We start from the raw sequence: 17,308 nt of genomic DNA on the forward strand, positions 1-17,308 counted from the left end.
ATACAGAAACTCTCCCGATCCTTCAGAGTCCTTGGTCCTCGCTTGTGGACTCTCCTCTTCAGCTCACCCCACAGGTTTTCAATGGGGTTTAGGTCAGGGGACTGGGGTGGCCATTTCAAAAGCTTGATTCTATGGTCAGTGAACCATATTAGTATGGATTCAGAGGTATGCTTGGGATCATTGTCCTGCTTGGATGACCCAGTTTTAGCCTCCTGGTAGAGGCAGACAAATTTTGGCCTAAAATCTCCTGGTGCTTGATGGAGTCCATGATTGCCTTGAATCCTAACAAGGCTCCCAGGGCCTTTGGAAGTAAAACATCCCCACAACACCACAGATCCACCACCGTACTTCACAATGGGAATTAGGTTATTTTCTGCATGACCATGGCTCTTCTTACGCCAAAACCACCTCTGGTGTTTGTTGGCCAAAACCTCTATTTTAGTCTCATCAGACCATAGAACCTGGTTCCAATCCAAGTTCCAATGGCATTTAGCATAGAACCTGGTTCCAATCCAAGTTCCAATGGCATTTAGCATAGAACCTGGTTCCAATCAAAGTTCCAATGGCATTTAGCAAGGCGCTTGCGTTTGGGGTTCGGTGACAGCAGAGGTGGCAACCCTTCCAAATAACTTGTTGGCATGGAGGGGGTGTTTAATTGTAGTTTTGGAGAGTTGGTGGCCCCAAGATGTAACCGTCTTTGGCAAGTCTCAAAACTGTGATTCCCTTGGAGTATTTTCAGGCTCGTGGCTATCTTTTTTTTTATAGCCATTGCCTGATTTGTGAAGGTCAACAACCTTTAATCTCATTTCATTTGTGTGTTCTCTGGCCTTTCCCATGTTGATGGATGACTAAGGGAGTTTAGCCAGTGTGTCACCTCATATTTATACCCCAGTGAAACAGGAAGTCATTGATGGACCACTTAAGACTTCCCAAATAGTCCGATGAAGTTAAAAAAGTAAAATATTAATCGAAACATACATGAATTACATTTTGTTCATAAGAATTTCTCGGGGTGCCAATTATTATTATATATATATATATTTTATATATATTATATTATTATATTATATATATATATTTTATATATATATATTTTTTTTTTTACAATTATAACTTAATTAAAGGTCAGAGTCATATGATATTTTGAGTTCAAGATCAAGCTGATAAACAACAATGACATTTTTGTCCACTGTCTTTTTTTCGTCATATTTCCCGAGGGTGAGAATAATTCTGGAGGGCACTGTACATCAATGTATGTTTGGAAATGTATGTGTTTACATCTCCCCACATTTAACACAGTTCGCCACAACTATGGCTTAGCCTTTGGTCAATTTCATTCAGTTCAACTTCTGCACTTAACCTTACATTACAGACACACACACACACACACACACACACACACACACACACACACACACACACACACACGGACAGACAGACGCACAACCTTTAACCTCCTTTTCTGCTCTCTGGATGACCCCAAACCCCCCTCTAAGTCCCTGCAGACCAGTGTAGTCCTCTGTCCCTCTCTCTCCCCCACTCTCTCTATTCTCTCTCTCTTTCTCTCTCTTTCTCTCTCACTCGACCTTCTCTTTTCTCTCTCTCGCCACCAAAACGCCACAACCGTTTTCCACTGAGGGGGGAGATAAGGTGCCCTGAGCGAATGGGGTCGATTCGACCTACATGACTCATTGGATCCAATAGAGGGAGAAAGAGAGGATGAGAGAGAGAGAGGAAGATAGAGAGGGGGCGCTGGGCTTAATTGTGCGATGGGAGGCTAAATGGCGTTATGTAATGTGATGTGAGCGATATGATGGCCACCTCCCCACCTCCCCCTCCTCATCTCCTCCCTCCCTCCCTCCATCCTTCCTTCCTTCCCCGAGACCTCGTCTGCAATCTCAGCTCCAGCCTCCACTCAAATTCACCGTCTCAGAACTCTACTCCTCCGCACACACAACACACAGGATTTCCCACCACATGTACTTGTAGCCTTCCCCTCGACTCCCCGTCTTCGAGCCCTGTTACACACCGTAAACTGAACCCTTCATGACCCATTAGACCAATTAAGCCACTACGCAACGCTACCAACATAACACAAGATTCTGAATGGGTGTGTGTGTGTGTGTGTGTGTGTGTGTGTGTGTGTGTGTGTGTGTGTGTGTGAATGAGCTACAGTGCGTGTGTTTGGCTGTGGATGTCCCTCTGTCCGTCGGCTAGCGCTGTATGCGTGCGAAGGTTTGTGTGTATATCTGTGTGTTTGTGTCGGCTGCAATGCTAGCCCTCTGTTCTCTGCTGTGTGTGTGTGTTAGGACCACCATGGAGAGGGGTGGGGGTGGGGTTGTGAGGGGGGCCATGTCTTCTGACGTGTCTGTTGTTGTTGTCTCCCTCCTCAGGTTGTGTCGTGTCATGCGTTTGTATGTCGGCTCTTGTTGCTCTGTGTTACACTTGTCTGTCTGTCGCTGTCCTCTCCCCAGTCTGTGTCCGTCCGTCTGTCGGGTTGTTGTGTCCTGCGTTTTCCTTTGTGCTCCCGTTGTTTTGGTTTTTGGTTTTGTGTTGCCGTGTCCTCCTCTCGCTCCTGTGGCTCTTTCCTCTGGTACGGTCTCCTCTCTCCTTACTCAGAGACACCTGTACAACTGTCCTGTTTAGCAGTGTACAAACAGTCACACAAACAATACACAAATCCAAGGTACTGTATAATCCACACACAATTGGAGAATTCTGAAGAAAAAAAAACGGTGACTCATTTAAATCCAGATGATTGGACCAAATCAGTGTGAACATGTTTGTCTATATAAACTAGTAGCAGAGTAAAGGCCACTGGTGTGTACTGGTTCATTTCTTGAAGTGAAAGCTGGTTACTTCTCACTCTTTTCTGGAACTGACCTCCACTCTGAGGTGACCAGAACATTGTTTCATCACAGTACCAGGGGGGAGCCCAGGCCCTCTATGCTGGTCCAGGGTCAGTCCATTGGACCTAAATCCTCTCCATTCTCCTTTACAACCCTAAACCAAGACTGACTCTGGATCATATCTATGCCTGCTCCCTAATCCCCAACCACCACAAATGTCCCTATACGAGTGGCATTGACTCAAGATGTCAAGCTATCGTAATCTATACAGCAGTAGACGTATGAATGTCAGTGGCTGGAGTGGGGGATGCATTTGGCTGTGCTGAAACACTGTTCCCGAGTCTAGTGCTTTTAAGGTGTGCTTCAGTCCTTTAGTGGGAGAGCACAAGGTCAGGCTAGATCAAAACGTAGAGGTCTAGTCTAGATACTGTACACACTTTGGGACTGAAAGGCTTACCGGCACTGGGCACCCCTCCACACACGTAGTGTTACATGCAGACAGACTGGCAGACAGACTGGCAGACAGACTGGCAGACAGACTGGCAGACAGATTTACTGGCAGACAGATTTACTGGCAGACAGATTTACTGGCAGACAGACTGATTTACAAGCAGACAGACTTACAGACTTACAGACTTACGGACAGACGGACAGACGGACAGACCAACCATCAGACAGACACAGTGCTACGTGCAGTTCCAGGTAAGTGACGGTAGTAGCCGTACGGTCTGTGGTGACTAGCTGACTGGTGTTAGTGGTGACAGAGTGTGTTGAGCCCCTGACAGCCCTGTAATAATAATAACAGAAGCTTCCTCCACACTCTAAAAGCGAAAAAAGCCATCCTCCAAAGGCGCCCCAAAATGGCTGCCGGCCTTCCGCTTTTAAAGTGGGATATAGTGCTTTAAACCTCCCCTTCTTCCTCCTCCTCCTCCTGGCGCTTCTCCATTGTTTCTGTGCCCGGAGTGGTTCTGCTGGTTTATGGCTTTATTTTAATGTGGTTTATTTTACGACGCGTGCAGCTTTGACCTCTGTTGACAAATGCTAAAGTGCAGAGGTCAGGAAAGGTTAAAGCTTGGAGGGTTGGGCACCTTACGTCTGTTCCCTGCGTCCCAATATCTGCCCTTACTCCCGAAGTGTGCGCTTGTTCACTACCCTCATGGATTTAAAAGAAAAAGATTGGTATGCCTAAAACATATGGTGGAAACTCTGTCTAGAGCAAATCCAATGGTTACACAAGTCCAATGCTTTTCAAATGCGCTGGGGGAAAGCACAAGCGTACACTTCAGGAGAAAGGACATATTGGGAAGCAGCCTTTCTCTCCCTCTGTCTGTAATACTTTCCTCTGATAAATATTGTATAGTGTAATAGTGTAATTGGTGTGTTTTGAGGGTGTGTGTCGATATTGTGTTGTGTTTTATGTACATGTGATGTGTGTATAATTTGTTTATTGGTGGTTATTATTTTCTTGTCTGTAATGTACTGTGGAATATATATATTTTATTTTCCCACCTCCTTTCCTTCTGTCTTTACCGCTCCTCTTCTTTTCCTCTCTCTCTCTCTCTCTCTCTCTCGCTCTCGCTCTCCCTTTTTCTCCTTATTTCCCACTGTTGCCAAGGAAACAGTGGAAGAGAGCATTCTGGGACTTTTGTGCAAAGCATTCTGGGTTAGATTATTAAAATGAATGATTTGCATAATTCTTTCACTTTAATAATGTGTAAAATGTGTTGCACTATGGGTTGTAAGTAGTCAAATCCGATAATGCTACATGTGGTCATCAAACTATGCTCCCACGATGCACTGAGTTCACGTTGTATCATTATACTTTTTTATTCTACGGTCTTTGTTTATCATTTTAGTGTTTTTCTTTTTATTCTCATGTACTATTAATTATAATGTATTATTTGTCGAAAGACCTCATCAAATCCAGAAGTGGCCTCTATCCCTATTAACCCTAGACAGACTGATCCGGGACCAGGGTGAATCCCCCTCCCTAAGGACTCCTAGTGGAGCAGAGTGCCTTTGTCCTGTAAGAGCTGATCTAGGACCAAAGTGTTCCCCTGGGGCTCTTACACCGAGAGCAGCTTGAGTGGCACTTACAGCCTGTCAGGCTCTGCTTTTAAAACACTGGAGTAGTCCAGGGTTGCTTCCGAAATGGCACCCTATTCCCTATGAAGATAACTACCCTCTATGTGCACTGGTCAAAAGTAGTGCACTGTATAGGGAATAGGGTGCCATATGTGACTGGAGTGGGTTCGTTTAGAATCTGGGGTCCGTACAATTCATCTCTCTCATGTGCGCTGTTCCAGTTGATCTCCTCTACCATTGATTTCCCCCCATAGACACAAAGCACCACCGCCATTAGGCTGCTACTCTCTCTGTGCTGCACTCGGAATCAGTGATGGACGGAAGGAGATGCCATTCCACAATGGTGTTCTCTCTCTCTCTCTCTCTCTCTCTCTCTCTCTCTCTCTCTCTCTCTCTCTCTCTCTCTCTCTCTCTCTCTCTCTCTCTCTCTCTCTCTCTCTCTCTCTCTCTCTCGCTCGCTCGCTCGCTCGCTCGCTCGCTCGCTCGCTCTCTCGCTCTCTCTCTTCCCCTCCCTTTTTCTCTTTGACACTTTGTCCCTCCCCCCCCTCCCCCACACACATTTTAATTAGCAATCTCATGGCACCCATTTTGTTATTTAAACCAGGCTGTCTTGATAATCAATGGCCTTTTAGAATGGACTTTGATTATTGGCAGCAGACTTTGCCTGGGGTTTGCCTCAGGATCCCTGTAGGTCTATATACCTGGGTATGTGATGCAGGGATGGTAAAACTGCAGATAAATCCAATGCTGTACATGACCATATGCGCTCAACCCCCCTCGATCTAAATCAATAGGATGTCTTTTAGAATCAGCAGGTGAAAAGACTGTCTGCAAAATCAGGCAGGCACGATTATATATTATGTTAACACATAGACTGGGATATACTGCATGTGACAGTGACATAGAGTCCGCATTATGTCAACACATAGACTGGGATATACTGCATGTGACAGTGACATAGAGTCCGCATTATGTCAACACATAGACTGGGATATACTGCATGTGACAGTGACATAGAGTCCGCATTATGTCAACACATAGACTGGGATATACTGCATGTGACAGTGACATAGAGTCCGCATTATGTCAACACATAGACTGGGATATACTGCATGTGACAGTGACATAGAGTCCGCATTATGTCAACACATAGACTGGGATATACTGCATGTGACAGTGACATAGAGTCCGCATTATGTCAACACATAGACTGGGATATACTGCATGTGACAGTGACATAGAGTCCGCATTATGTCAACACATAGACTGGGATATACTGCATGTGACAGTGACATAGAGTCCGCATTATGTCAACACATAGACTGGGATATACTGCGTGTGACAGTGACATAAGAGTCCGCATTATGTCAACAAATAGACTGGGATTTACTGGTTGTGACAGTGACATAGAGTCCTGGAGGGTGTGGGTCTGTGCATGCTTGTGTATGTGTGTGTGTTATTTATTGTCCTATCTCGGTTATTAACGCCAACATGGAATCATTTCTACTGTATATACTCTGGTTATCCTCTGTATATACAGAATATATATGTGTAGCAGTGTTAGTACAACAAACTGTTTCCTGTTTCTTAGATTACCTCCAATATTACCATAATACTAAACTAACCCTTTTCACCTCCATAGAATATATATTTCTCTGTCTGTCCTGTCTCCCCCCCTCTCTTCCTCTCCATCTTACTTTTTTACCCTCTCTCTCTTCCACCCTCCCCCTTTCTCTCTCTTTCTCCCCCAGTCTCTCTCTTTCTCCCCCAGTCTCTCTCTTTCTCCCCCAGTTTCTCTTTTTCTCCCCCAGTCTCTCTCTTTCTCCCCCAGTCTCTCTCTTTCTCCCCCAGTCTCTCTCTTCCACCCTCCCCCTTTCTCTCTCTTTCTCCCCCAGTCTCTCTCTTTCTCCCCCAATCTCTCTCTTCCACCCTCCCCCTTTCTCTCTCTTTCTCCCCCAGTCTCTCTTTTCTGCCCTCCCTCCTCTCTCTCTCTCTCTCTCTCTCCCTCTCTTTCTTTTCCACCCCCATTCTGTCTCTCTCTCTCTTGTTCTCTCTCTCTCTCTCTCTCTCTCTCTCTCTCTCTCTCTCTCTCTCTCTCTCTCTCTCTCCATCATGTGCCACTATCAAGGTACATGCAATATGCATTAGGAAAAGAACAGTTGGATTAGATTCTTCAATCAGGAGGAGATGTAGTAGGTTTATTCATTCATCTATAGTGCCCCTCTCCCTCTCCCCATCGTAAGTAATGTGTGTTCTGCATGTGTGTTCATGTATGGTGTCCATGTGACATAGCAGAGAGCTGGCCGTCTAGGCCTCAGCGTGGTCTCCTATGAATCAACTCCATGTTCTTTGGGGATAAGGTGTTTGTGTTTTAAAACGGGGTTCAGTTTGTCATGCTATGTCTAATACATACAGATTGTCTACTGTATGTATGGTTACTGTGCCAATTGTGTTGTCTGTCATACATCCATAAATGTGAAAAATGTGTTTCAAATATTGCCTCGGGTGATTACAAATCTACATGTTGCTTCGTAATGTGACATAACAATAATCAGCCAATGCAAATATATAATACGTTGTATACAATATATAATACAAAAAAGTGGGAAAGTAATAAGAAACATTTATGCAAATTAAGATATTTAAAACTATTAAAATAAAATGTACTATACTTTAGCAGTTTAAAACAATGTGCAGTATATGCATATATTTAATACTACAGTGATAGACACTACAGTGATACCACAGTGATGCTACACTAATACCACAGTGATACGATACTTCAGTGATACTGTACTACAGTAATACTACTACAGTGATACCACAGTTGTACTACAGTGATACTGTACCACAGTAATACTACTACAGTGATACCACAATTGTACTTCAGTGATACTACAGCACACATATGATTGAACTCTATTGCTACAAAGGTATCTGCTGCACAATACTGGAGTATATAGCCTATACAGTATCTGACAACTACCTGAGCATGCATATTTATTTACATTCACTACCAACGATCCAAACACTAGATGTACTACAAAATGGCTGCCATAACAAAGTATATAACAACTCTGATATTGGAAACCTTATCTGCATGTGGATTTGCACTGGGGGAAATATTTGCCCCCTTGTACCCCCTTGTTTCCCTCAATCCCCTCAATCCCCTCCCCCTCTCAGACTAACTTCCATGTTCCATCCCATCCCCAGGACATCCCCAGTCATTGCACCTGCGTAGCATAACTAAAGTTTGACCTGAGGTACGTACAACCGACTAGCTTCCTGCCCTCCTCCTCTGTAATACAATCTTCACACTATCAAGCCAACCCGAACCATACTGAACCAAACTGAACAATCCTGAACCATACTGAACCATACTGCGCTGGCTCACAAATCTTATTTTCACATTGTCCATTCCAGCTGAGTTCCAGCAACTGTAGTGGATGCGTAACCACTAACCAGGCCAGCGCAGTACAGCTTGGTTTGGCTCGGCTCTGTTTGGCTCGGTAGTGTGAAAAGGGTACAGGAGGAACAAGCTGGTATGTCACGGCTTTGGCAGGAACAGTGCTGCATTCTGCTGCATTAAACAACCAGGCTTTGCCATGAAGTCCTTGTAGAGTGGCGTGAATGTGTTCAACCTGATATATGTAAGGATTTAATGCAAGAACGGAGTAGAATGACGTCCATTAGCTTTTACAAATCTAAACGTTTTTTAATAGTCTGAGATCTAATAGCATTGATCATCTTTGATAGTGAAGCAAAATGCATGTTTCCCAAGCTAGAACGCTTCGGCAATTGATATTGTGTGACCTCGCAACTTCTTGGCCAAACTATAGATCGCATACCAGCAGGCCAGCTTCAATTCATCTTGTTTTATGGTGTGTGTGTGTGTGTGTGGGTGCGTGCGTGCGTTCGTTAGTTTGTTTGTTCGAGTGTGTGTGTGTGTGTGGTAGTACAGTATGCATTTGTGTCAAGAATTAAGCTATGAAACAGAGTTAAGTTCTCCAGAGTGCTAATCAAACAATGGGAGTTCCTGATAAAGACAAAAATAGATCATATTTGTACCGTTAATTGGCAAATGTATTATTATTATAATTATTATAATATTATTTAGCACTCTTTGTTGATATTTATGGTTTGACATTTTTTTTGCGATAATTTAATGAACCATTTTTGCTTGTACTTCTATCTCTCTCTCTCTCTCTCTCTCTCTCTTTCTCTCTGTCACCCCCTAGTTGTAAGGTGCATGTTGCATGGCGTGTTGGGTGCTGTGAAGGAGGTGATCTGGGTAACGTTAGATGAACAGTATGGCTAATGACTATTGGCCAATCAAATTGTCACTACCAACCACACATCCGCCTATCTATCCATTGTATTTACACACAGCCTAGTTCTAAGACATTATATAGGTCTGGGAGTTTTGTCCAGACCACCTGATCCGACCAAGAAATTCCCAAGGCTCTAGTTCAGAGTTATATAACGAGGGCCCAGAGTTTTCCCCAACCCTGTGACCTGACCAAGGAAAGCCTCCCGGCCCTGACTCATGACATTACAATTCAACAAATGAGTCATTACGCTTGGTATGGCTGGATTCCGTCCAACGGTCACCAGCCGTTACCAAAGGCTACCAGTGTTTACTCATGGTTACCACGTTGTTCTTTCCCACCTCAACCTCTCCTGAGCAGGGCATTTGTCCCTATCCCGGTCCTGTCCTGGTCTCAGTGAGCTGAGCTAAGCAAGGCTTCGTGAAAGTCTTTTTTTTAAAAACATGTCATTACTGTAGGACACGATAGGCCAACTGGTTGGGGGGGTATCGAGCCCAATCAACCCCCCCCCCCTCCCCCCCACTCTTCCTAACACACTCTTCCTAATCAACTAAGAGCTGCAGGGCTGGGATTGATGAGGGCTGTTACAAGGGTCGACGTCTCGAACACGAGAGTTTGATTAGAGAAAGACCAATGCAGGAGGTTATCCTACACAGCTATGCACTGTACCTTTGAATAATAATAATGTGTGTACTGTACCCTACACCTAAAGTGATGCTAGTCAGATCCATGTGTAAAGATATCAAAACGGTAATTCATGCTAATGCGTAAATATACTGTAATTAGAGAGTAGACACATGCTAATGCGTAAATATACTGTAATTAGAGAGTAGACACATGCACATACATTTACACAGCATTCATTTGACACATTAACAGTACATGTTGTGAATCCAGAATCCTGGAAATGACTGTACCCTCAAACAGGCACACAAACCATTAAAACACACACACACACACACACACACACTCTCTCTCTCTCATCACACCCACTCGGCCAAAGAGGAGTGGTCAGGTTGTGAGGAACACGATGACCCAGATCTGTCGCATAGCTGTACTACCCGGGCAGTATTACTCAGCATGCCTCCTGTTCACAGCACCAGCCCATGACTGGGTGGCTCCTATAGGCTATGTATTAATGTAAGAGCCTGACTAGCTAATCCGGCCGCAACAACATTAGCCCAGTGCTCCCCAACCCCAAACCTGCCCCATCGGTGTGGTGTTCTAAATTCCAGACAGAGGCACAATCTGTTTTCTGGAGAGGATGGAAGTCCAGTAATGGTATTAACACCTGGTAATTGTGATAGTAATTCAGTGTTGTATTATTTTGTTTTGTGTTCTTTTCAGATTTTTATATTGTTTGTGATGACCCATGTTTTGTCCCTCATTTTGTTTGTTGGTTTGTGTCATTGTGAGGAGAGGGATGGGAGCCTACAACCTCTCCCCGTGCTGTTGGCGACTATGGCCCACATTTAATCAACTACAGATATTGGAAGAAACCGCACTACCTGCTGAAAAAAAAATCTGCATAGGCCAGTCTTCGTTGCATTTCCTCTGGTGACCAGCCTTCGTTGCGTTTTCTCTGGTGACCAGCCTTCGTTGGGTTTTCTCTGGTGACCAGCCTTCATTGGGTTTTCTCTGGTGACCAGCCTTCATTGGGTTTTCTCTGGTGATCAGCCTTCGTTGGGTTTTCTCTGGTGACCAGCCTTCGTTGCATTTTCTCTGGTGACCAGCCTTCGTTGGGTTTTCTCAGGTGACCAGCCTTCGTTGGGTTTTCTCTGGTGACCAGCCTTCGTTGGGTTTTCTCTGGTGACCAGCCTTCGTTGCATTTTCTCTGGTGACCAGCCTTCGTTGGGTTTTCTCTGGTGACCAGCCTTCGTTGCATTTCCTCTGGTGACCAGCCTTCGTTGGGTTTTCTCTGGTGACCAGCCTTCGTTGGGTTTTCTCTGGTGACCAGCCTTCGTTGCATTTCCTCTGGTGACCAGCCTTCGTTGGGTTTTCTCTGGTGACTAGCCTTCGTTGTGTTTTTGCCAGTGACCAGCCCAATCTGACAAGGTAAAAATCTGTCATTCTGCCCCTGAGTAAGGCAGTTAACCCACTGTTCCCCGGGCGCCGAAGACGTGGATGTCGATTATGGCAGTCCCCCGCACCTCTCTGATTCAGCGGGGTTGGGTTAAATGCGGAAGACCCATTTCAGTTGAATGCATTGTTGTACAACTGACTAGGTATCTCCCTTTCCTTTGTTGGGTTTTTGCCGGCGACCAGACTTCGCTGTGTTTTTGAGACTGATGACCAACAGTAAGCTGGTCACCCGCAAAACCAGCATCAAGTCCCATTATGCTGGCTTGAAAAGGAATTTAGAATTCCTATTGGAATCCAGACTAAATAGTGATATCCAATAATTGGACCATTCACTCACTTTCTATGCAAAAATGTAGATATTGAAACAAACAATTCTAAAGACAGCAATAGAGCATGCTGGGAAATATGATAATGATGGGTGTGGTTTCGGAGGCCAGCTGGACCAGCATACACACAAAGAAAAGGTTCTTCAGGGGTTCTTTGTCAGGGGTGATGTGTGTAACACTGCTTATCAGGAAGGGTTCACTACTGTTGTGATGGTTGTGAAGAACCACCATGTTTTCTGTTTATGCTATAAAATGCACTGTTAAAAGTTTGTTATTTTACGGTACACTACAGGCTACTGCTTGCAGTAAAAGTAAGGTAAACAACAAGTTACTCAAGTTTTTCTGACAAATTATTATTATCATTTTTTCACCTTTATTTAACTAGGTAGGCTAGTTGAGAACAAGTTCTCATTTACAACTGCAAACTGGTCAAGATAAAGCAAAGCAGTGCAACACAAACAACACAGAGTTACACATGGGATAAACAAATGTACAGTCAATAACACAATAGAAAAATCTATATACAGTGTGTGCAAATGTAGTAAGATTAGGGAGGTAAGGCAATAAATAGGCCATAGTGGCGAAATAATTACAATTTAGCATTAACACTGGAGTGATAGATGAGCAGAAGGTGAATGTACAAGTGGAGATACTGGGGTGCAAAGGAGCATAAAGAAATTATAACAATATGAGGATGAGGTAGTTGGGTGGGCTATTTATAGATGGCCTGTGTACAGGTGCAATGGTCGGTAAGCTGCTCTGACAGCTGATGCTTAAAGTTAGTGAGGGAGATATAAGACTCCAGCTTCAGTGATTTTTGCAATTCGTTCCAGCCACTGGCAGCTAGAGAACTGGAAGGAAAGGTGGCCAAAGGAGGAATTGGCTTTGTGGGTGACCAGTGAAATGTACCTGCTGGAGCACGTGCTATGGGTGGGTGCTGCTATGGTGACCAGTGAGCTGAGATAAGGCAGGGCTTTACCTAGCAAAGACTTATAGATGACCTGATGGGTTTGGCGACGAATATGAAGCAAGGGCCATTCAACGAGAGCATACAGGTCACAGTGGTGGGTAGTATTTGAGGCTTTGGTGTCAAAACAGATGGCACTGTGATAGACTACATCCAATTTGCTGAGTAGAGTGTTGGAGGCTATTTTGTAAATGACATCGTCAAAGTTAAGGATTGATAGGATAGTCCGTTTTTACGAGGGTATGTTTGGCAGCATGAGTGAAGGATGCTTTGTTGCGAAATTGGAAGCCAATTCTAGATTTTATTTTGGATTGGAGATGCTTGATGTCTGGAAGGAGAGTATACAGTCTAACCAGACACGTAGGTATTTGTAGTTGTCCACAGAACCGTCCAGAATAGTGATGCTAGATGGTCGGGCGTGTGCGGGCAGCGATCTGTTGAAGAGCATGCATTTAGTTTTACTTGCATTTAAGAGCAGTTGGAGGCCACGGAAGGAGTGTTGTATGGCATTGAAGCTCATCTGGAGGTTTGTTAACACAGTGTCCAAAGAAGGGCCAGAGGTATACAGAATGGTGTCGTCTGCGTAGAGGTGGATCAGAGAATCACCAGCAGCAAGAGCGACATCATTGATGTATACAGAGAAAATAGTTGGCCTGAGAATTGGACCCTGTGGCACCCCCATAGAGACTGCCAGAAGTCCGGACAACAGGCCCTACGATTTGACACACTGAACTCAATCTGAGAAGTAGTTGGTGAACCAGGTGAGGCAGTCATTTGAGCCAAGGCTGTTGAGTCTGCCAATAAGATATGAAGGTGTTATTGCTGTAAGATGACGGTTTGCTGCTGAATGTTGGTTACTTGAGACTATACCCAACTGGGGGTTTGAACTGGTTGTTAATGACCTGAATGACCTGCTAACCCCACCAGGTCTGTGGGCATAACAGAGATTGGCCACAGAGAAACAACAAATGTCGGTACATATAAGTGTCTTATATCGACTGAAAACTTAAATTCTTGTTAGTATAACTGCATGGTCCAATTTACGGTAGCTATTACTGCGAAAACAAATGCCATGCTATTGTTTGAGGAGAGCTCCTAACAACAAAACACTTTTTTCACCGCGATAGGATTGATAAATTCACCTCTGAAAGTGAAATGTGTACTTAAATCAGAGCAAGATTTCAGAATGTATCATCGAAAGGGTCCCAGAGATAACATGAAGTGTCGTTTTGTTAGATAAAATCATTTTTCATATCCTAAAAAGGTCCATATAGCATGCAAGATCGATTTTGTATTTCCACTCGTTCAATTTGCAAAGAAAGGAATCTGTGAAAATCTCACCCTAAACGTGTAAAATCACGTTCGTATGTATTCCTCAGAGATCCTAGAATGTAACAAGACTTCACTATATCGTTAGGGGTGTAGTACATCCTATAGGACACCATATTTGGTCAGAGAGCAACGCCTTCATGGCACGCCGATGATGCGGGCGGTCTTCACTTGAATGACTGTGTCTTTGTCAAATAAGCACCAATCAGGGTCAAATAAAGCCAACTAAATAGCTAGTGAGCTGGGCTTTACGGGAGTATCTGGAAACCCTGTGTCTGTTGCAAAATGTAGGTGCTACCCTTTTGAGATAGCATGCCTTTTCCTTTTGGACCAAAATTATAAGAATATTATGAAGTTATAAAAACTGATTGTTTTGCAAATGTTGAACGTATAATAAGGCAACTAATACTGGAAAAGCTAAATAAAAGTCCAAGTATACAGATTTGACAATTTTCTTGCAGAAAAATGTAATATGATTGCAAATGTTTCTCACGATTTGCCCATATATACCTAGGTGACTTCACACTAAATGTCCTGCAGCTTGCTCATACTTCAAGTTATCCGTCTGAACATACACGGCACAAACACTGCTGCCATCTTGTGGACACCATCGGAATTACAACCAGAGTGAATGCTGGAACTGGGACCTTTCTCTTGCATTTCAAAGATGGTGGTAGAAAAAAAAACTGTTTTGTTCTTTGTCATTTCTTCTACCAGATCTATTGTGTTATATTCTCCTACATTCAATTCACATTTCCACAAACTTCAAAGTGTTTCCTTTCAAACGGTACCAAGAATATACATATCCTTGCTTCAGGGCCTGAGCTACAGGCAGTTAGATTTGGGTATGTCATTTAGGCGGAAATTGAAAGAAAGGGGGCTATCCCTTAGAAGTTTTAAAGAGCTGCACTGTTAAGAGGTAGCGGCAGGGTAGCCTAGCGATTAGAGTGTTGGACTAGTAACCGAAAGGTTGCAAGATCGAATCCCTGAGCTGTCCTTCTGCCTTTGAACAGGCAGTTAACCCACTGTTCCTAGGATGTCATTGAAAATAAGAATTTGTTCTTAACTGACTTGCCTAGTTTAATAAAGGTTAAAAAAGAGGTTACTGTGCATTTCAGTAGTGATGAGAAACCGAGGCTTTCTGAAGGCTTTGAAGCTTTCACCAAATTGTGCTGAAAAACACTTCATTATCTGTTCACAATGTTGCATCTCCTGGTCAGCAATAAATAGCAGCGTATGATTATCATATCATATAAAGTCTTTCTTTCTCTACTGTTTTCATCAAAACCCCTATAATCAGTTGGAATACCAGCCTCACATCTGTCATCATGCTTCAAGTTTACTATTTTTCATAATCTGAATCTATGACACCATTTAGGATGCTGAAGACATATACTATACCAAATAAAACAAATGATTTGAACACCAGTGTAGAAAGTGTGGTTTCACGCAAAACAATTTTCTAAATAGTGTGCCTTCAACAGGATTCGACCTCATACCCTCACGTCCCTGAATTGTTCCCTACTCTACCTGATAAATTACTGGTCAGATTAAAGTATTTGTACAAAATCATTACTCATTACTCGTATATTTGTAATTACAGTGTCCAGTAGAGGTCAATGTTTGAAAGCAGCTTGGAATCGAAGAAAGCACCTGAACCACGGCGAAATCAGTGGGATCTCTCATTTTGAAACTTACGGTTTGAAAAAAGCACGGAGTCGAACGAAGCCTCGGACATCATTGATGACGTACCACTGATAAAGGGATGCACGCATCGGCACACTGCTTCGAAGTTAGCTGCTTAGCAATTTCGACACATGCCTCGGGGCTCCGGTACCAAACGTAGCATGACTACATTTCACAGGTACTTAATGGAAACGAGTTTGGCTCGAAGTTGCTTTGAATTCTGCGTTACCTAATTGGCAACCAGTTAAAAATTCACGGTAACGTAATAGCCAGTAACTTCTAGTAACTCACTGGCAACTAACTGCCAGTAACTTACTGGCACCTTAACTGGCAACCTAACTGGCAGCCAGATGTCAGTAAGTTATTGTAAAGTGCACAGGAACTTACTTGCAGTCAGTAGCTCACTGTACCTTCCCTGAACCTTTCTGATTACAAGATAGTGTATAACATTAGGTGACAACTACTCAGCATTCTTTGTGGTGAGCGCACTTGGGAACCAGCCTCACCTGGCCTCAACCTCTTGGTTGGTAGCAAACTGACCGTCCTGTCACACCATCAGGTCAGTGAGCATGACAGAGGTCGTCCACAGTAAGTTACTGTGAATTGTACAATAACTGCTTGCAGCAAGCTAACAGTAAGTTAAGGAAAATTAAACATGAACTTCCTGATGAAAAACGGCCATTAAGTTACTGGGAAATGCACAGTAACCTCTTAACAGTGCAGCTCTTGATTGTCACAAACTCTTACAATGTAGAACTGTAGAACTGGGACCGGACAAATGAGGCGCTCAACCTTCATCTTCTTCCATGATGTCATGCACAAACAAACGTTTAAGGGCATGTCGTTACCTATTGTGCTGGAATCAATCATGATCTGTCCAATTCTGTACAACCACGAAAATAAAAACCAGATAAATCCCTACTAACTTCTTCCTCACCGACTCCCAAAACCCCTCCCAAACCCCCCTACCCCATTAAACTTGACCTATATAATACTGAAACACTCCACCTGTAGGATTGTTCAGCAGTAACATTTATTATCCCCCAATGTCTCTTTTGCGGTCTCCACAATAACCTTAAACGGCAGGGTAGCCTAGTGGTTAGAGCGTTGGACTAGTAATGAAGGTTGCAGGTTCAAATCCCTGAGCTGACAAGGTACAAAACAGGCAGTTAACCCACTTTTCCTAGGCTGTCATTGAAAATAAGAATTTGTTCTTAACTGACTTGCCTAGTTAAATAAAGATAAAATAAAAACCTTAAACCTGTGTTCTCCCCCCGCACAATTACAACACTTAACCTTCACATTGCTCCCACATTCACCGTAATCATGTTCCCCTTGACACATCTTTACATATCCCATTCTTTGACATTTAAAACACTGCAATGGGGACGGGACAACATCTCTGACATTGAAACTAAGGAATCCTCTCTGTACTTTCCCAGGCATAACCTTCTCAAACCTGAGCAGCACTGCTAGGCTTCACTTCTTTGACCCTCTTTCCTACTGATCAACCTTTTGGCCTCAATCACACTTCCTCCCCTTCACATGTTCTTTAATATTATCTGTGGACATAGATATCAGGACCACAGTGATGACTCCCCTCAATATAGCATAATCACCAGGGACATGGCTTTTAATCTTCTTCCCATTAAAGCT

General features: G+C 43.6%; 1 protein-coding gene across 3 annotated transcripts in view; it reads left to right on the forward strand.

The window, feature by feature from the left end:
* Window positions 1–17,308, forward strand: part of kcnc3a (potassium voltage-gated channel, Shaw-related subfamily, member 3a) — a 104,936-nt gene that overhangs the window by 67,889 nt on the left and 19,739 nt on the right. Inside the window, exon 4 of one of the 3 annotated variants that reach the window (XM_036938012.1) lies at window positions 2,394–5,339. The exons of the other annotated variants lie outside the window; for them this stretch is intronic. Within the exon in view, the coding sequence (XP_036793907.1) occupies window positions 2,394–2,722 (329 nt within the window). The 3' untranslated portion in view covers window positions 2,723–5,339. Of the gene's footprint in view, window positions 1–2,393; window positions 5,340–17,308 lie in introns of those variants that run through there. 3 annotated transcript variants of the gene reach the window in all.

The sequence above is a fragment of the Oncorhynchus mykiss genome, chromosome 12 (assembly GCF_013265735.2).
Source record: "Oncorhynchus mykiss isolate Arlee chromosome 12, USDA_OmykA_1.1, whole genome shotgun sequence".
In the NCBI taxonomy this organism is placed as follows: Eukaryota; Metazoa; Chordata; class Actinopteri; order Salmoniformes; family Salmonidae; genus Oncorhynchus; species Oncorhynchus mykiss.